Source organism: Diadema antillarum, unplaced genomic scaffold (genome assembly GCF_040938485.1).
Source record: "Diadema antillarum isolate AM-2024a unplaced genomic scaffold, OU_Dant_1.0 seq00001728_RagTag, whole genome shotgun sequence".
Taxonomy (NCBI): domain Eukaryota; kingdom Metazoa; phylum Echinodermata; class Echinoidea; order Diadematoida; family Diadematidae; genus Diadema; species Diadema antillarum.
In genome coordinates, this window is record NW_027272415.1 from 89,859 (window position 1) to 111,380 (window position 21,522).

The 21,522-nt window shown below is 37.2% G+C and overlaps 1 protein-coding gene across 1 annotated transcript; it reads left to right on the forward strand.

The window, feature by feature from the left end:
• Nucleotides 1-247: 247 nt before the first annotated feature.
• LOC139711903 (phospholipid scramblase 1-like) lies at nt 248-16,998 on the forward strand. The gene is made up of 9 exons (XM_071623748.1): nt 248-394; nt 8,678-8,916; nt 10,116-10,193; nt 10,962-11,038; nt 12,180-12,310; nt 13,037-13,157; nt 15,062-15,164; nt 15,874-15,932; nt 16,852-16,998. Exons 2-9 carry the CDS (start codon nt 8,706-8,708, stop codon nt 16,891-16,893), a joined length of 822 nt encoding a protein of 273 aa, XP_071479849.1. The 5' UTR covers nt 248-394; nt 8,678-8,705; the 3' UTR covers nt 16,894-16,998.
• The last annotated feature ends 4,524 nt before the right edge of the window (nt 16,999-21,522 follow it).

Below are 21,522 nucleotides of genomic sequence, written 5' to 3' on the forward strand. Positions count from 1 at the left end.
CTCAAACGTATTTGTACAATGAACAACTACTCGTACGGATGACTCCCAAAGCATGATTCTACACCCATCTATTGGCTGGCACGCCCTGGGTTATTTGTCATGTGAACACACAAAAATGAATCCTCAGTATGCGTGTCACACGCAAACACAGCCAAGCGATACACACATAGCTACGGCGATTGTTATGTAAAATACTGTTGACTGGTACCACCGTAGTCACACCTTCACACTTTCCAGGGAAGCTGCTGCGGGACAGACTATCGTTAATACGCGCTCACCGTGGCGACACACACACACAAGCATTGCGTACACACACTGTCACCATCGTGTACGTTCATTCACTTGTGTCCTGTTTTCTGCAGAGTATACGGTGTTATTTTCTTCATTGTTCCAGGTAAGAAAACAGATCTTACTTAATATCTTACTTGCAATGATTGGTCATACTCTCTGGAGAGTGTTTTATAATCATCCTTTGTCCCGCCAAGTTGGCATGAGAGTAGAAGCATTTACGCGAAAAAGTCCTAGCAGAAGGTATAGGTGCGGCTCAGAACAACACTGGTTACAAAGGTGATGACATCGTTATATAGCGTGTAGTACTATCTGTTGTTGAAAGCATTCCGGCTACATTGATTACGTAATGAAAGATTCTCAGGCGTGGGGACCTGTGAAAGTTCATTTTATGTAACGATGTTGTATTATAATATAGGCGTATGCTCAGCTCAGCTTTCCGCTGTTTTAGATTTTAGAACTAATGCACATTTAGGGCGGTGGAATTATAGAGAAAACCTCCCTTGCGAACAGAAAATGCGTGTTTTGATGTTGTGGATTGCATAATATTATCGGACTTCCCCTTGACGTAAAAACTGCGATTGATATTATCAACATCGCTTCGTAGTAGAGGGTTACTATCATTCCAGACTGCAATAACAGACATTGAGATGTAGACATATCACTTTGAACTGAAGCACTTCACATATCAGCATCTCCTCGTCAATGTAACATGATTTGCATATCAAAACATCATTTGAAGAATGTAAAACCAGAGGATTGTCCTTACAATGTATTTCTAATTTTTTAACTTTGTATATTCATTAAACATTAATCCTGCATGAATGCAAATAAGATGTAGGGTTGAGGTTTACTCTTCAAACAATAACCGGACTGTATAATCTTTTGTATGTTTGAAATAGTATTTGTATCTCTGAAATAATATTACACTCCATATTCATCACTCACAGGATGTCAGCTCAATAAGTATAATTTGAACAAGTCAAGAAAAGGTCTGCTTGAGTCGAGGGACTTTATAAGAACTGTATTTGTAAAATTGTACATAGATATAATATACTTTTTCATCAAACAATAAATTTGTCGCATATTATGCCGCAAATGATGATGATGATGATGATGAAACAGCATTTGTATGGCTCCATTTATCTGTTAGAAACATTCAAAGGCGCCCAGCTCCCAAATGCGTGTATCCCCACGCAAACTAGATGAATCGATGATGTCATCAACTCGCAACCTGATTGGTTCAAATTAAATGTTTCTTGTCTTAGCAGACAATTGAACTCTTTCCCTTCTATACTTTTACTATTTACATCCATCGTATTTCAATACGACGCAAAATTTGATGAAAATTGTGCAAGTGATTTTTTTTTAAAGTTTTCACTCCAAATGAGAGGGAATTAGTGACGGTTTTCGTCAAATGGAGATTCGCCATCCAATCTGCACACCCGATTTCGACTAGTCGGATCTAACACCATTTCTTACCAACAGTTTAGAATTTGATTAATTGGTGTACATGTACATTGTAAGTTGAAAATCTAAAAACCTACCGATTTTGCCCTACTTTATATACTCCACTGGCTATACCAAATGTCAGCTTGAACAAGCTGGTTATTGCACTTTAATTCCAGTCAGTCCATCTACAGTGTACATACACTTAAAATGTCCATCATTGGAGTCCTAATATGACGTAGACACGGTAAGGATTTGCATTGCTCTCTACAAGTCGGTGCCATGACAAACATTATGGGCAGCATTATTGTCGCTATAGTCACGATAGTCATATAATGCTGTAGTCGCTCTCTCTCTCTCTCTCTCTCTCTCTCTTTGGTTAATTCTCCTCGTTTCCTTATGAAAGTTGTGTCAATATTATCGCAATGCTTATCATTGTCAGAATTTGGATGATAATCAACCTTCATTACTGTTTCATTTTTCTCTGTCTTCTACACTGAGGACGTAAAAAAGAAAAGTCATAACGGCCTCCGGGGAGCGAGGTGCACAAGAGGCAATATGGCTTGACGCAGTCCTTTTATGTTTTTCCCTCAGTCAATATTTCAACTGGAGCTTGTTTGCATTCTCTAATTGTGAATGTTTATACTTCCATGACAAGACTCCTGTGAAGTTACAATTAGACAAGCTTTGCCATGCTATTCGGGGCAAGGGAACATGGACTAAAGCTATAGCCGTGTCGAAATGAGGGAATTGTGAATATATAATGAATGCAAACATGGAGTGAACGGTGAAATAGTTTATAACAAGGTTTGCACGTACATAAGGTAGCTGTGCGTATAGGTCTGGTTTAATGCGAGTGTGATTATATCATACAGGGCGACATACTGTATCGAAAACATTATTGTGAGGTCAGACACAAAGGCATGTATCATTCATTATATTGGTATAGGGGCCTATAATGTCACAAATATTGCGTGTATATTACGTACATTAGCATGTCACCACTATATTCATAACAGATAGATATTTCACGGTTAAAAATAGCACGGAATACCATCGGTTTTGTTTAGGTTCGCATTCATCATGTTTATTTTGCCATAACGACTGAAACGGCGAATATCATGTGGAAAAAAAAACCAGAGAATTCACCCTGCCATCTAAATTTTGGCGCCGCCGCGAAGTTGTAACAGCTTGCGCACAGGAGCATAGATGCCCCGTTAAACACAGACACACACATACATTAAACACAGTTTATACGTGCACACATGTTTATGCATACCAGCATGCATACATTTATGTTATGACCCTCTTGTAAAATTACTGACACAACATAAACCCGCATTACGCATTATCTCCTTTTTGTTTTATCGTGCAGAATATGTAACAGCCTTCTCTTTTATCTTCTATCATTTCGAAAGCTAAAACTATAAAGACTTATTAGGTAACATTTTTCTCTAGCTCATAAACACCATTTGAGATAAACGGGGGGACAGCAAGGAAATACATACCACTCTTTCTTTCGTCAAGTTCTTTCTTATATAGGCTAGTGTAGAAAGCACGCAATCCACTTTCGTAGAGTGCATATACACAGTGATGTTTTTCGCAACAGTGTATGGCAACCACGAACTCACACAGACCAACACACGCACACATTATACGCACACATACACACAGTAGTCTCACCAAACTATTAAAATAACCTTTGTACCACGGACTGCATAATATGAGTGACAATAGGCGCCAAAGCCCTTGATAATGGCATAATTTGTGTATATGGTCAAGTCTGACGTCAACTTCACACCAATAAGCAATCATTCCAAGTGAATAGAATGTGACAGTTCGTCTCATATTTTACTCTGTTCTGCTCTGTAGATTAACAAGTGTACTTATAGGTAAAGGTAAAGTGTATACAAAGTCATCATTAGCAATAAAGGTAAAGGTATTAAAGTAAAACGATTAATTGATACAAAGACGTGTTGCGGGAAAAGTAGATGAAATACGCATGTAGATATTATAGCAGATAGGTTGACGGGTGTATGGAGGGATCGATTGCAGCATAATGATGAATGCAATGTCATTAGACGGAGGGCGCTATTTATCCTAACAATTCCATTGATTTTTCCGGGCCTCATGAAGACTTACTTCCGGTCTTTGAATACGGTTAATTACGAGTTTAATCTACGAACAAATTCAATGAATTATCAGTATATATGAACCAGGTGTATGTAGCGGTAACAATGTACACTGTATCTGTCCTGATTAAAGATATGGCAAAAGATTTTAAAGTGCATGTATCTCCACAATCTTGAACATGATAGATAGATATACTGATGTGACCAGTACCCAGCAACATTAATGGAGAGTCCTCGAATATTACGATGCCATGATGATTATTATCATGTGCTAACATCAAAGAGGACACTTGCGATTCTTGCGTGTTTATGATTGAAAATTAAAACTATGATCGTTTCAAAACAAACATGTAACAAAAGATGGAAAATAATTGTTTCTAATTAATCTCCCAAAAGGAGGGAACTCATCCCATTTTGTTTTATTGTCAATCTGTATAAGCAATGAAATGACATGTATAGCCAATTAAAAAAAATGGCCACTTGTGGACCTCACTATCATAGAAACGTGATATGTGTGCTTTCTAGGCCATAGTATGCCTTGTGCATACACTGTATGCAGCGTACACTGTATGACTTCTTGTATAGTTACATGAGTTCCATTTCTCGTAACAACCATGCATGCATCCTCTTTGAAAAGAAGGTTTGACTTTTGGAGCAGAACGACGCACCTAACAGGCACACTATAGGGTATTTCTTCAGTTTCTCATCATTGTGTGTGTGGTAGGCCCTCAGTATAATTGTCGTGGTATGAATATTTGTGTGGCAGATAATATAAATCCATTTTTATGTTTTTTTTTTCGACTTCTTGTCGGAACTGCGTATTACATACCTTTGCTATTAATGCTTCAGCATTGTGAATAGTAATATCTGAACTGAAGGGGAAGATCGCTAGCGGGCATTTTCCATTGATATGAGAACTATATGCACACAGGGCTGGGCCTTCCTTTTCACACCCCTCACAGTTGAGCTACCACATTGCATGTGTGTTTGATATGTGGTGCTCACGCAATCAGTAAAATTGTAATTTGATGTAAACCCATAAGGTAAATAACATTGACGGTGCGTGATTGATGTGAGTGTGTTGGGGGGGGGGGGGGTCGGGGTGGAGTCAATTTGAAGAGCAAAATAAAGGGCATGTGGAGAGAAAGAGATGAGTCACATTATGATATTTCTAATGCCTTTCATGAGTGGTTATCGTGCCTTTCGCCCTCACATTCCAGATACGGTGTGATTTACCGCCTATTGGAAGTTTGTCCCACAAAGGTATATGAATTTAATGAATTCATGCAGCCAAATTAGTGAAAACCCTTAAATTAGAAATTAAAAAAAAAAACAACCGAGTATAGAATCAGGCTGTTTGATCAAAAGTCGAAAGCATTTTAAATCCGCTATCACTATTATTAACGCCACACGCCTTCTACTTGTCTACTCTGGATACGAAGTCTACTTTGGTGTATACAGCTAAGTGCTTATGTAGCACTTTCACGTATCCAAATCAAGTCGAGAGAAGGTACATACCTTTCAAGAAATGACAATTCAGCAAAGTACGTAACGTTCTGATGTTTGTACACTTTTTAGGTAATATGGTATAGGCCCAGGTCAAGCTATACCGTTGTAGCATTATCATTTTTAAGGGGATATTTAGCCTTTTTGATCGCTATTACGGCAGTCATCCCGCATGTGTCGTACGCATTTCATTTCAGATTTTTCTTTATTGTAATAGTAATAAACCAACATGACTAATAATCATGAATAGTCTCCAGAAAGACAGAGAATATGTGTGTGAGAGTGTAAGTGTTTGTGTGCCAGTTTGTATTATTTGTACTATTGTAATTCAGTCATTTTAGCTTATCAAGTCAAGGGTTAAAATTGCTGCTGAAATGATCATCTGATCCTCAAATTGCCAACTCTGAATTTTACTGCATATTTCATGTCGGTGAAAATTACATAGAAATGATAAGGTTAATTTCATCTCCACAGAATATAAGAAAAAATGTTTGCGCCAAATTTAGAGAAAAGTAGGATATCAATCTTCCATGCACTGACAGCTTCAGAATCGGTTGACACTGAAGTATTTGAGAGACCTTTAGCAATTCTGCAGTCGAAAGAATGATATTTGAATAACAAAAGCCTAATATGTACGTAAATCTGATTCTACGAAACACTAACAATGACTAACGAAAGTCTTGATAAAAAAGTAAAACAGCCCACGTCATCAAACTCTTGAATGCGTTTTATTATTATTATTATTTTTTTTTTGCTTTTTTGCAATTAGATTTGTCAACCCTATAATTAAGTATTACCACTACCACTTTTCAATGTGTGGAATGTCAATGGGTTGTTCAGTGACGCCGGACCTTGAGGGTTCAAAGAGACTTCCGGATGATTTTCAGACTGTAGTATTTGAACATAAATATTGGTCATCATTATACTGGATACAATAGTGATTGAGATGAGGGGTAAGAACGTATTCAAAATTCAAAACAAATCACAATAAACGAGGATGACGATATAATAGCAGCTTCACATGACTTGGTTCCCAGGGAAGCCAAAAAAAAAAGAAAAAGAAAAGAAGAAATCATGCACAGACTTTACAAAGATTAAGTTGTTAAGCAAGTAGTATTGTAGTGGAATTACATTGCTAGAATTATGTTAGTCCCTAGAGCTCTGTCATATTTATTCAGTGGGTTACTTTTTAAGTTTTTTCAGAGTATTTGATCATCACATTCTGCTCAAGAGCACAATTTAAAATTCCACAAATCTACGCATGGCGCTACTTATTTCGATATCGATCATGATGTGAAATTATCTTAAAAATCGTATGGAATTATCCCTTTAATAGCCAGAGCAACATACACTGACTCGCTTGTCCATCTCCATTGATATTACAATAATGTCCATTCGTACTACAAAAGTAGAATGAAGAGATGTCAGCATAGCCTTGGTTGATGTAGATTTTAGTATAATTTCTCAAAATTGCAAGGACCAATATACCATTGGCAGGGGCTATAAATTTGTTTGATTGCTATCGGATGTCACCTTCATGAAGTATCTGCTGAATCCAAGCGTAGAAACAAACAAAAAAAGGCAAACAAACAAATATCGAAACTATTCCAAATGATAGGGCCATAAAAAAGCTTAAAAGTATAGTGCAAAGAAGTCGTCTGTAATGCGCATACTATTATACTGCACCAGATCAATTAATGTGTGTGTCCGCATCAAAAGATGAATTGTTCGCCCGACTGCACTGCCGGAAAGAATTATCCACACTGAATACCTTTTTTCCATTTTACTGACTATCTAAAATTAGCCCTGACGGTTTGCTATCCTAGTTTACTTTCGCAGACCCCTTACAACAATGAACACAGCTCTGCTGTGCCATTGCTCATTATACCTTTTGAAACATGTTTTATATTTCAATCTCTTACTAATATAGCTTTTTTTTTTAAACTTCAGAAGGTCTAGGCCTACTAGATATTTGATGTCGCATTATGATTTGTGATGATATAATTTGCATATCCATATATATACATACCACTCTCCACTCTCAATCCTATATTTTTTTCTCTTTCTATAGTTCTAACATTCCTGTTCCTAAACACCGAAACAATGGGCTTTCTTGGAGGTTTGAAAAGCGAGTTGTTTAAACTGATTTGTCTCATGTTGTATTCTATGCATTTCGGCAGGAATCTTACTGATTCATTTTTCACTTGTAAGTGAAGAGAATGACCGATGTGCTATAGAAGATAAATCCAAATTACAGGCAACATTGGTGTTAAAATCTTATATTTTCTTGAATCATCCATGAATTAAGATACCATTAATCTGTTGTTTTGCCAAGCAATGTGTATCCATACAGATTTACATCATGCGAAAAATAAATCTGAAGAATATTGCCCTTCACATTATGAATATGAAAGCGATTGAGGTAAAAGGGAAATTCATATAATTTATTGCGTTCAGATGATTATGTGGACAGCATGAATGTATTGTATACTAATTTATTTTCCTGGTGTAGAATGCCAAGTGTCCTAAAGTTGATAGATCGCAACAAATGTGAATACTTTTGTAGCATAATATTGTCTTATAAGTGTCTCAAGTGGTCAACTGGCATTGTTTTGTTTTCGGTTTTGCAATATTCGATGGCTTTGTTAGTGCGCTGTATATGTGTTGTTTGTTTTTAACCCAGGTTATACTATTTGGTATGACACGATTTTTAACAGAAAATTCATTTAAACAGCATGGGTTGATTATTAAATTAATTTAACAAATCCTTCTGTAAAATCAAACCAGATTGTTGGTTGAATTTTTAACCAGGTAGTTAGATTTTTTCTTAGCGTGTATTTGTATTCATACTTAAATGTTATAACGTTGGAGTCTGTACTTGCATGTTTCCACGTGTAATGATTTCACAAAGACAATACAGGGAAATATGCAAGTTTATGCTCGGTGTTTATAGGGAAAGGTGTATTCCAATGTCTTTTGTTAATCGTATTAGCGCTTTAGCAATGACTGACAGATAATATTACTCGCAGAATCTTGGTTTTTCTTGGTTTAGAGGATCTTTGTGGGCGCATCTTAGTAATCTGAAGGAAAAAAAGGAGAAATACTACAGTAGAGCATAATACGTTATGGCACATAAATTATTCAGCTAGTATTCTTTCTTCCACATAAGTGATGATCAGGGTTATGAATCAATAAAAGTCAACTTGTATTTTCACTAGATGTTCCCTTTCAGACGATAATCTATTTTCTGTTTATAATCTAACTGTTCGCCTTCCATTTCTCACATGGAAATTTCTTTGCAGAGATTAGCGAGCCTTGGTAACGTCGACCATGTCTCAGCCCCCGCCTGCTCCGGCGAACACGGAGCAAGTCATGATGAACCCCGTAGCGACCGCTCAGCCTGCTGCGGCGCCACCGCCCGGAAAGGCGCCAGTCAATTGGATGCCAGCACCCGCAGCCGTAACGGGCGTCCCGCCGGGGCTTGAGTACCTAAGCCAGATAGACCAACTGCTCGTCCACCAGATCATCGAGCTCTTTGAAAGTATGAAACGGTTGTTGACTGAAGGAAATTTGTCTTTTTGTGTGTGTGTGTTTTTTTTTTCAGAAGATGGAAGTTACAGAGGGTTAGTTTTGTTTTGTTTTGTTTTGTTTTGTTTGTTTGTTTGTATGTTTGTTTTTTGTTTGTTATTGGTGTTACTCTCCGTGAATAAGATCGTGTGCTCGATGTAAAAACCAAGTTAGTGATAAAGAGGGAACTATACGTGGGATTTGAACCCATATCACCTACTGCTTACCGTGCAGTGGCACTACCACTGAGCCTAACTGGCATGATGAACTGGCTCCAGCTATGTGGTACTTCAACCGAGGTGTATGCAGTTAGGTGACGCCGGTTCAAATTCGAGGCTAGTTCCTTCTTTTTCACATGGTCCTTTTCACACAATCTTTTTCACTGAGAGTAATAGCGACAAGAAAAAAAAAAACAACAAAAAACTCTTTATGGCTAATTGCTGAAAAAAAAATCTGGATAGAAGATTTTACTTACTTTCCAGTACACTTCGCCAAATGTAGACTACAGAAGAGAATTTTATGTTAGGCCAACACATTGCTTCTATGTTTGCTTCAAAGTTCGTATAATTTAATCAAAGTCATGAGGACAGTGGCAAAGAAAAAGAGTGAAAAAACGAAGGGCAAACTGCATAATCATTATTCCCTCAAATCCTCAATATTGTCGTCAAACTTTTATTGGCGTTTGCACCTGTTACCTTGACAGTAATTATAGTCTTATCTATCTGAGGTAACATCTTCGATTTTGCTACTGTTTTATATCATCAGGGGACACTGTCGTAATAGTCACCTTTTTTATATGAAAGGACATTTTTGAGCCAAAATATCTTGTCCAAGAATGACGCAAAACGATGAGATATCAACCCAGAGTCATGTCTCTTATAAAGAGTTGCGATTCTTACGCTCGATTTATTGAGTGTGAGATCAATCCTGATCGTTAGTCTGTTTTATAAAGACACTTCGCTTGATTTAAAGCACAGATTCTATAAGCAGATCGAGCGTAACTTTTTTTTTTTATCGCATTAATGTCTGATCCACTTGACTACTGTGCTTATGCAATGACAACGGCTATTCCAAAGCTTATTTCGCATTCACGTGACTAATCGGAACTAAACATAATCATGATGTTCTTTCTCTGTGTCTCTCTGTCTCTCTCTCTCTCATTCTTTCACAAAGTGTTTACCGGCTTTGAGATGCAGAACAAATACGCCATCAAAAACAGTCTGGGCCAACAAGTCTACTTCGCTGTCGAAGGTAAGCCCCATCCCCCGTCATTAGTCACTCAGCCAAAATGGTATTTGTACTTGATTAATACCTGCATGTTGTAAAAACTCGATGTATCGATCAAAATGCGTGTTATTTACTCCTCATAATTGCGATCGCACTTTGAGTACACGGCACTTATGTTACACTATTTACATCTTTTCATTGAATTTTAGGGTATTTTCATGAAAATGAGAACTGTGCAAGCTGCTGAGAGCTAAGAAAAAAAAGTGCCTTCTGATTTCGTCTTATTAACACGATGGACCACATGAGGCTATGAAATGCGCCAAAATGAGTATCAACTTCACCAACTTGTTAATGTCTCTGTATAACAACAACAATACAATCTGAATATTCCATAGATACCAATTTTTTCCTAATCTTGAATGCATTTTTATACGTGTGTATACTTTCCATTTTTAGCATATGTTGTTCATTTTCCAAATTGAGTGTTGAAAACAAGTACTTTGTTGAATGCAAATATTTACTATTTTGAATAGGGCTATCATCCAGACTGCCAGATAGTTCTTCCTAGTCAAGTTTGCTATAACAACGTAGAATAATACTAAGTACCATACTTTCACGCAAGCGTCAATATCATATAGAATATCGTATTCATAAAAATGATAAAAGTACTTTAATACATTCAGAGGAGTTGATTCAAGCAAAGTCTTGTTTTTATTTCATCTCTCTTCATTGAGATAAAATCAGCTTAATTCATGTTTTTTTTCTGTTTGTATTGATTTTTGTCTTTTGAAGAATCCGACTTCTGTATGCGCCAATGCTGTGGACCCGGACGTGGATTTACCATGCACATCATGGACAATACACAAAGGGTATGCCCAAAAAGACATTACAGTATACACTTTGATCGTGCATGCGTGTGAGTATGATGTAGTGCTATCTGGTATTGCGTTATTAAAGGCACACGCGACATATTCCAAGGTAAAATACAAAATTATTCCAAGTGAAATATTTAACGAACACAAAGGTAGAGGATGAAAGATATCGCGTGAGTGCTTATTCGCCCTCTCCTGTAAATCTTGTCTAGAATGATGTACATCATAGAGGAACGGACCTAGAAGTCAAGAGGGTGTTTAACATGGACCGTCGGTATACTCATGTGCCATGTTTCAAGCGTCCGAATAAAACCAATTCGTATAAATCGTTGGATAAGTCGAAAATGGTCGAAATAATGTGAGTCTCAGTTCGTCTCTTGATTCAGTCGTTGTTCTTGGGTGGTTTGGCATGCTTCATTGCTTGCTAGCTCGACAAAGAAACTCACTTGTATGTATATATTAAGTATTTGTTAAAATACGTATAACAGCAACGTAGACTGACTCAGTTGTATAAAGTGTAGGAGTAGATCTTGATCTGGAGAAGATCGGTATATGGTAGATGGTCCAGTCCAGCATGCACGTGCCACACTCACATCTACCTATAGCTAATCGTGAATGATTATTAATCGTGAATGATTATTGAATAATTATGCAAATAAGAGAGTACACGCAATATGCCCCGTGGTCTATACTCTGATTGACAGTAACAAAAACGTTACACCGTTAGTCCTCCTTTCGGAAATTAAATAATGGCTATCGTCATGCCATCCAGCAAAGTACTCAGGATTCCTTGATCTGTGTCATTATAACGTCACAACTACTTTTACAATGTACACCTAAGGTTAATGCCATTACTTCTACGCATCGCCATTATCACTGTAACAACAAATACATCTGTTGACTATCGCCAAAAGCTCCCAGAGGACCATAACTGTAATGCCATCGCTCTTACAACTATATATCGCTATACCACTTCACTAATAGGAAAATCTCTGTGCTTGCCTCCCCCTCCTCCTCCCCTTCCTCTTCTCCTCTTCTTCTTCTTCTCCCTCCTCCTCCTCCTCCTCTTCCTCCTCCTCCTCCTCCTTCTCCTCCTCCTTTTTACGCCGATACACCCTATGCCCCGAACGCGCTACAGGAGGTGATCCGACTGGTCCGGCCGTTCATGTGCTGCGCCGGCTGCCCTTGGTGCGCGCATATGGATTCGTGTGGATTCGTCGTTCAGGTTGAAGCCCCGGTGGGCACCGTCATTGGATACGTCCGTCAGCAGTAAGACCCTTTGAACCCCTTTCAGACTTTTTGATCTTTTTGTCGACATCAGATGAATTTTAGTCCGCGGTTTGAACGAGAAATAAGAGGAAAGAGTTGGCCCATAGGAGTCGACTCTCATTTGATTACAGAATTAACTGAAAGGTAGTTTACATTAATTTCTTATCAGAGTGATATGTTGTAAAAGTGAAATAGGGCTAGAGGTGATTTCTTGCTTTTGTGAATGGGAAATTTGATTTAATCACAGAATTACGATATATACAAAAATCCCACTATGGAGCTTGGTAAAGTGTCAGTGAATAATCACATGGGAATTAAAGTACGGGCTTCTGATTCTCAAGTGCAATTGTGTGTGTGTGTGTGTGTGGGGGGGGGGGGGGGTGCCAGGGGTAAATCATACCACCCCTCCCAAGCTCCGCTGCCCCTGTGTAGTGTGTGTTGTGTTTGTATATTTCGGGAGTGCTTGTTAGTGATAGAATTGAGAAATTTGGCTTTAGCGTTTGAGGAAGTCGTGGTAAGACATTATCTTTCTCTTCTTTTTCAAATATTTTTTTTCTTCAAATTTCGTATGACATTTGCTTTATATCAGCCTTATACACTAAGGTATCAATCTACTTATCCTTATCAATCAGAAATGATTCATTCATATATTTGTTTATTATGAGTTTAGATCTTGTATAAACCCTCTTCTTTTCCTAATTGTCCTCCATGATGTCATCGCTATAGGCAATACTTCCTTGGACCGCGTATCGACATCCTGGACCAGGACAAGAACTGCGTGCTGAAGATTAAAGGACCGTACTGCATGTGTCAGGATATCTGCTGCCAGGACGACATTGTATTTGATGTGAGTGCATTATAATTCAAAATTATTGAATACCATAACTACTAAAACACTGATCAATTCGGTGCTTTTTTACGTCGATGTAAGGCAATTTGTCGATCTGTTGCAATGAAAAACATCTCGACGGAAGAGTTTCATGCATGTATTTGAATAATTACGCAGTACCCGCTTCATGATGTAAGGATTAGCAACCAACACGCCTGTCCGGAGATCAGGAGGTCGTAGGTTCGAATCCTGCTCGAGTACGTACGCCCGTGATTTCTTATCATGGCTACTACTAAAACACTGATCAATTCAGTGCTTATTTACGTCGATGTAGGGCAATTTGTCAATCAGTTGCCGTGAGTGCACTACTCATAATCAACGCCATGATATTGACAATGATAGCAATAATAACGATGATAAAAATGATAATGATAATAAGAATTATCTTCAAATCAAAGTTTTTGATAAGTCTAGTAATTATACGATGATAATGATAATGATATTAACAATAATGATAATAATGATATTAACAATAATGATAGTAAAAATAAAATGATAGCATTAATAACTATAATAATGACAATAGTAACAACAACCATGCAAATCTTAAGCCATGTTGTCGGTGTCTTTTCTTATTTTCCATTAATTGCATTTTGTTAGCTTGCATACTACAGCAGCACCTTGAATGATGATATCTGAATAGGTAAAGAAGCAATGAATATACTTAAAGGTATTATTTACCATTTGCAGATGAAAAAAAAAGCTTCAGTGATTCAAAATAGTTTTAAAATGTAAGTTAGGATATAGAAACAACCATTGTATAAATGTTAATCAGTATAATGAATGTTTAATATTGTTAAATGTATAAAATGTGAACAATAGTTATGATAGAATTGTTTCTATAGAACAACCGTCTACAGTTATGGTTTATTGAGAAAAAAAAATAGTGATATCTCCTTATATTCTATACTTATGCCTTGTGATACAACTGACCTACACATATATAGATCATAATTATGTGATAACTTGAACATTTTGTAAATCACTGCTCCCAATGGTAAACGATACCTTTAATACACTTGCAAATCAATAATCAAGAGAATTACTACACATAAGTACATAAATGAATATGCTATAGTGCATTATAAAGAGTGAGGAGACAGTGAAACAAGCAAGCAAAGAAGAACGACAAAGTCACCTACAAGACAACACTAAGACAGTACACTATTACAACGTATTTTTCTTTTGAAGTATTGATACTACCCCCGAAACTACATGAGAATGCTAAGATAACGACTGTGTATACTTGCCCTAGTAAATGATGGGTTTGAGTCCTACATAGTGCGTGCGTCCATGGACCAGACGTATCATGTATGGTGTTCCTCATCGATAGTAATTCATTTATTAAACATATGAAGAGTTTGTTTGCAAAAACCGATAAGTCCATATTTGCCAAATGGAGATATTTGCGATTAAAGGTCAATAAAAATAAAGAGATTATATAAGAAAATTTGTGCTTCTTTTGACCATAACTTCAAAAATGTACCTTTATATGTAGTGACCAATATAAAAAGGTATTATTTTGTACTTTATGACAGAGACCGTACTTCAAAATCTTCAAAAATGGACTTATCGGTTTTTGCAAACAAACTCTTCAAATGATTAGCAAATATGTTCTTTATGTTTGTAGTTATGTCTTGGTATTTCTGTGCATTTTATAAATGATGAGTGAAATAAACTGGATTAAAATGAAATGGGATAAAGTAGGTGTGTACCAATGCTAGCATGATGGTAATGGTAGGGTCCTCTGCAGGATCGGTAATAACACTTCTGAGTGATAGAAATGTTTATGCAAATAAGATTGCATTCTACTTTGCATCATGTTTTATTTGGCATCATGTTTATTCTGTTGTCGTGTTCAGGTTCTTACTGCGGACAAGGCGACGCAAGTCGGTAAGGTATCCAAGCAATGGCCCGGATGTTTCAAGGCCTCCTTCACCGATGCAGACAACTTCGGGATAACATGTGAGTGCCTGAATGTTTAACTAAAATAAGATATGACTGATAAAAATTATGGATATCGCGTTAAGCCTCTGGCCTCACAAACTGAAGGTGCGGTGTTCAATTTCCAATAGGTGCACGATGTAACTGTCAACCTCGTTATATGACGTTACCACCAATAAAGATAATAGTAATGGTGATTACTACTTCTACTTTTACTACTACTACTACATATTACTACTATATACTACTACTACTACTACATATTACTACTATATACTACTACTACTACCGCTGCTACTACTATTACTACTACTACTACTATACTATACTATTACAACTACTACTACCATTGCTACTACTACTACTGAAATAATAGTAATAATTATAATGGTGAAAATAATGAAATGATCATCACAGTGGTGGTAATATCCTCATGACAGAACGAGATGAACACCGTGATTTCATCTTCAGCAATCGTAGTATTCAAACTATTGAAAACGATAGGAATAGAAAAAGTATTGTAAAGAAGAAGAAGGGGAAGACGGAGAAGAAATTTTGGAAGAACATGAAGAAGCAGCTGGCAGTGTAAACGATTTGTAATAATCGTCTCAGCACAAGAACCATACGTTTTCATTTTCTGTTCTTGTATTTGCCTTTAATAGTGCTGTGCTCTACCTTTTTGCATTCCTGCATCATAGTACGTGTTTCTATTATTCTGATTTCCCTCTAGTCCCCGCTGACCTCCACGTTAATGTCAAGGCGACCCTCCTGGCAGCTGTATTCCTTATCGTGAGTTCTTTTTTTTATGGTTCGGTGGGGCTGAAGAGGGAAGAGATTGTGGAATATATTATGATATACAAAGCTTTATGTTTCATCTCCCATCGCTCAATTGCTTCTATTCATGTTATCATTTTTCCCATTTTGAGCGAAAAGAGAATGTAAAAGCTTCATCGGTATTCCCTTTCCAAGACGTGACGCATGGTACATGAAAAGGGCATACTGTTTCTCCTTTGATGGAAAATAAAATAGAATTATATCAACATGTCTGCAAGATTGACCCTAAAATGCACATAAACGTCTCTCTTTCATCAATAGATAGACGTTCTCTCTTTGATGAAATGAATGATGACGAAATCAATTGCAAGTATTTATTTCGTTTCACGATAAGGCGATTTACGTGAATACGCGTCTATCTTAAAATAAACAAACAAACAAGTAAGATTTTCGTGGAATTATGATTATCAGTTAATGAGGGTAACACGGCAATAGCAGAATAGACAATACATTCCCAGAATGAAACACGATTAGAGAACAATGTGAGAAAAAAAAAACACTACAAAGACAAAGAACGCGAAGTGATAAACGACGAAAGAGATCGTGAAAACTGAAGTGTAAAATATATATCTTAAGGTTTGCATCCACAGTTTCGTTGCTATTTTTTTGTGTTTTTGTTATTCCCTTTCTCTGAGACATACTGCGAGTATATCTTCAATTTTATTTTTTTTTCTGGTTGTTGTTGAAAGTGTTACATAATTCGAGGCACTTATATTGTCACTCTTTGGCAACATACATTTTGGTGCACGCATATATTTGTTGTTGTGATATTTCAGATCCATGTTCCTATAGCAGCTGCACAGTGTAAGAATTTTTTTTTCAACATTCCAATTGCGCAGTTATTTACCCGCTTTATTATCTCTCTCCTTTGCAGGACTTCATGTTTTTCGAGGATCAACAAAACAATAATCAATAATTATGGTGACTCAAATTGGCCACGTCTTCGCACACTGACGTTGGAATATTATGCTTGCGTCATTACATCATGACACTTCATCCAATGTGTCATTACAGTCTTTATTCGCTTGACCGTTTAACGTGACACCTCGGTTCTCTGTCACAGTACTACGAATGTTGGATCATCACATACTAGTAATCTCTACCTTAAACTCTATCAATGGCTGAATGTAGTACTACAAGGCTGACCTGCTAATACAAGGTAAAATGATCAGGGACTATTCGTGCTTCATGTGAGGGAGGTACTTTATATTATGGTGTGCATTACAATTGTATTAAAAGAAACATGATTGTTTTGTATGCATAGTTCAGAATAGGATATGAGCGTGACACATGTCTTTCATTGTTTGGTCTTTAGTCGACTTATGTAAGGAATACCAAATATTTTATACACATAATTATATTTCTATTGTCACGTACTATGATAAGACATAATTCACGAGGGAAGAATCGTGTAGTAAGTGAGTTACTTCAGAAGTCGAGAAAGTTAGAACAGTGGTTATGATGATGTCATGACACTGTTTAGTGTCATGCACTTTGTGAATGTAGTTACTAAAAACTAATGTATCCGATATTCGAATTGTCTTTGAGCGTTGTTGAAAAGTGTCCATACCAAGTTAGGACTTACCATGCCGGTTGGTGGAAGTTATAGTGGAAGAATTACATGTGTGATCTGTAACTTTAAATACCATTCTTTATATATATTTTTTGTGAGAATCTTTAAGTATCGTAAAACTTCTTTTTATTTGCCTTCAAACATTTTTTTTTGTCTTCCATTTGCCTTGCATTGGAACATAATTTATGCAAACAAGTGATAAACTTCAACTTGGATAATCAAATTGTATTCAAGAGACCATATACTCGGCCCTGATATCGTTTTACAAATGGATGTTGTAATATCTTGTAAGTATTCAGTGATATGAAGTGCTGTACAATGGTACGTACGCTATCATTTTGCAGGAGTATAGGCGGGATATAAGATCTTCTAACGCCCATCAACAGTCAACACGTAAATATGGGGTCATCCCAATAGACCGACACCCACGAGTTCGACATTGAAAACAGGTCCATGAGTCATACAGCCCATGAGTTTGACACTAGGCAAATAAAGCCCATGAGTTCGACACTAGATAAAAACAGCCCACGAGTTCGACAAATGCAACACGGGGCTTAATGTGTCGGTCTCGTGGGCCTTGTTAGCTTAGTGTAGAACTACTGGGCTGTATGACTCGTGAGCTGTATAACTCATGGGCTGTTTAAAAGACTCTTATGCTGTTTAGATGACTCGTGGGTGTCGGTCTCGTGACGTGCACCCATAATTGATACTTGCGCTGTTGATTACGTCGTCAAATCTAAATTAACGATCTAAGCTAATTTCGCTTTCACTTATGAAAAGCACAAACCGAAGAAAAACACAAAAAGCAAGCAAACAACCAAAAAATAATCAACAGGTGTGATATGCAACTTATCTTTCCATTCACTAAGGATGACTAAGTTCCCACAATGGCATTGTCATCGGTTATTTCATTATGAACAGTTTTCATAAATAATAGATTTGTAATCATTTTGCTACTCTTCTCATGTTAAGGTGTGTGTGTGTGTGTGTGTGTGTGTGTGTGTGTGTGTGTGTGTGAGTGTTGTTTTTTGTTGTTGTTGTTGAGCAGCTGTCTATTACTTCGGATTGCAACAATTTCGTTGATTATTAGACAACAGTAATGGATAATGTATTTCAACAGCACAGTTTTTCCCCCTTCAGGATATTGTAATAATCACAAGTACTTTTTACTGATTTGTTATGTGATGACTCTGTGTTTTTTTGTTACGACGAAATCTTGTTTAACCCCCAAATTACAAACCTGATGAGCAGTTTTGCGATACTGACAGGAATCATACACAGTGTATACCGTCGAATCATGCACAGGAATCATAAGTTTACCCTGGAAACTAATCCTAAACAGTCGAGTGAACCAGACGAGATATATTTGAGAATGCATCACTGTTCCCTTGTTAACACTCTTATGAAGAAGATGATGATGATTATGATTACTATCACCAGTCTTATTAGCCTATATTCCATACTAGTAGTATACATTTTTTCTTCTATTATTGTTATGGTTATTATCATTTATAGTACAGAAGTATCTTGGTTTATCTCAAATATAGTTTAAATCCATCGATTAATTTCTTGTATGAACTGACAGGTTTAGATATTGGTGAAGGGAGATAAGACATTATTGTAAATAGAGGTGCCTCAGTGTGGAAAGTGATGGGGTATTGTGATAAATTATTAAGTGACACGTATAGGATGTGCGAAATTGATGTAAGGATATAGCATGCAATCATAATTTCACAGTAACTATATATTCAACAGCCCATGTCATAGTGGGCAAAGGCACTCAGGAACAAACGTCGAATTAATGCTTGCAACATTGTCGATCACAGCACTTCCAAAGTTTGAAATAGTAGATTAATCTTTTTGGGGGCAACTTTACTCACCCGAAAGTAGATGGCGCCATTCTTGACTGTACAAAGTGTATCATAGTCCGTACGTAGTCCTCTTTCCCCGAAATGCGTGCGAGCAATTATTGATGTATAAATGATACAACGTTGTACCAGTCTTCAGCAAAAGCTGTTATGATTGTTCTTATTATACAGATTTTTAAAATATTTCATATGATTTATTTATTTTCATGAATTTATTGATTCCACTTTTTAAGTGCTTATGTATTAATTTCATTTATTTATTAATTTGTTTCTGTAATTCTATATCTATCATTTTATTCATTTATTTCATTAATTAATTCTTTGTTGGGGGGGGGGTAGCTTTGACCAATGATCCCCCCCCCCCGAAAATAGAACGTTCCATGCCCCTTGGGTTCAAAGGTTTGTTTGGTTTTGGTTTTCCCTCGTTATCATTAAGGTCATATGGGCGAGTAAGCGAGTATGCGCGCCGTTCACCCTGAACAGAATAAGAATATCATGAACTATTAGGAGTTGTTTGCTTGAGACGATGGCAGCAATTATTCTCTGGCTTCCGCATTTCTCAACTTGAACGTTGCACTCATAGTTCTTGCTTGTCGAAAGCACGGAAGCAGCGGGTTGCCGTTATACAACGTTATAGTAGCTGGCTTCCGTGATACCACAGGCCTCTAAACGGATGTTTATTTTCGTCTCGAGTACAACGTATGCGGCAAATACAAGACAAAGTTATACTTTATGTACCTGTTCGTATTCTGGTTGTACTATGTTTTCTGTCAAAATGATTGTTTTCTTATCCGTGTCCCTACACAGCGATTTTGTTTTCATTATAGTACATTATCATAAATAAATCTGCTTTAGCCAGATTGCTACGGGACTGTCATGACGCTTTTGCTTTTATGTACAGTGTACTTGCCCAAACAATGAGCGGAAATTCGGTATGAGGGTAAGATAGTATCTGTTTCCTTCTTGAGGTAATTTCGCATAATTAGATGTGCCCGCTTTTTTTTTTTTATGGGGAGAAGGAATTGGGTACCAGGTGTGGCAAGGGATTTTAGGGATCATTCGTGTGTGTTGTGTGGTAGTTGGGCGTGTGTGGTTGAGGGGCAGGGATGTTGGTGGGCGTGGAAATGGAATGTCAATGTTGAGTTGGCATTGTGCTGCTGGTGGTGCTTGTGGTGTGTGTTTGCGTGTGTTGTGTGGTAGGTAGACAATTTGGAATTGATATTTGGAATGATAATTATTCACAATGTGTGTGGATGTGTTGTAGTTGTAGTTTTGCGGGGCGGGGATTTGGAATAGCAATGTTGAGTTGGCATTGTGCTGCGTGGTGGTGGTGGTGGTGGTGGTGTTGGTGGTGGTGGTGGTGGTGTGTGTGTATGTGTGTGTGTGTGTGTGTGTGTGTGTGTGTGTGTGTGTGTGTGTGTGTGTGTGTGTGTGTTGTGTGTGTTGGTTGGAAAATTTGGAATTGATATTTGGAAGGATATTCATAATGTGTATGCGTACGTGTGTTGTAAAGTGGTTGGGCATGTGGATGCTGGACGGGGGTGTGGATGGGTTTTGTTGGTGGTGTGTGCGCGCGTGTGTGTGTTGTGTGGTAGTTTGGCGTGTTATTAATCGACTGTACGTGTCTGTACACTAATCTGACATATTAATTTATAAAGTTTACTATACGTGAAGATGATACTATAGTTTCATTTTGCGGAAATAATCAGAAAAGTGATAAAACCGGCTTTCCATGAGGGTAAAATTTCAAACACTTTCACAAAATACAGCTCAGATTTCCACTTTTGCACATATTTTCGAACGGAATTGACTTTTTGTTTTATATGCTTTCTAATATCATTAGGTGAAATTTCATTGCATTTGATAAATAAACGAGCAGCATATACCAGATATTATGTGAGCGTTAAAAATGAATCTTCAGATTGCTCAGAAAGATGGCGGCTTCATCAAGCATCGAACATCAAAGGCACAAATGCACCTATGGAATTCTTTTGTCCATCCATAGAAAACTGACAGGTGATTGAATAATCATAGTCAGTTGTTATGTCCATCTCTCGAACCTCCTTGGTTGAATGGAGGTATATTGGTCATGATAGTAATTTAG

What these genes read in the sequence shown, in the direction of transcription:
- LOC139711903 (XM_071623748.1), top strand. Translation starts at nt 8,706, where the DNA reads ATGTCTCAGCCCCCGCCTGCTCCGGCGAACACGGAGCAAGTCATGATG. An exon ending in GATCATCGAGCTCTTTGAAA is followed by an intron (nt 8,917 to 10,115) that starts GTATGAAACGGT and finishes TCTTTCACAAAG; the next exon opens with TGTTTACCGGCTTTGAGATG. An exon ending in TCATGGACAATACACAAAGG is followed by an intron (nt 11,039 to 12,179) that starts GTATGCCCAAAA and finishes AACGCGCTACAG; the next exon opens with GAGGTGATCCGACTGGTCCG.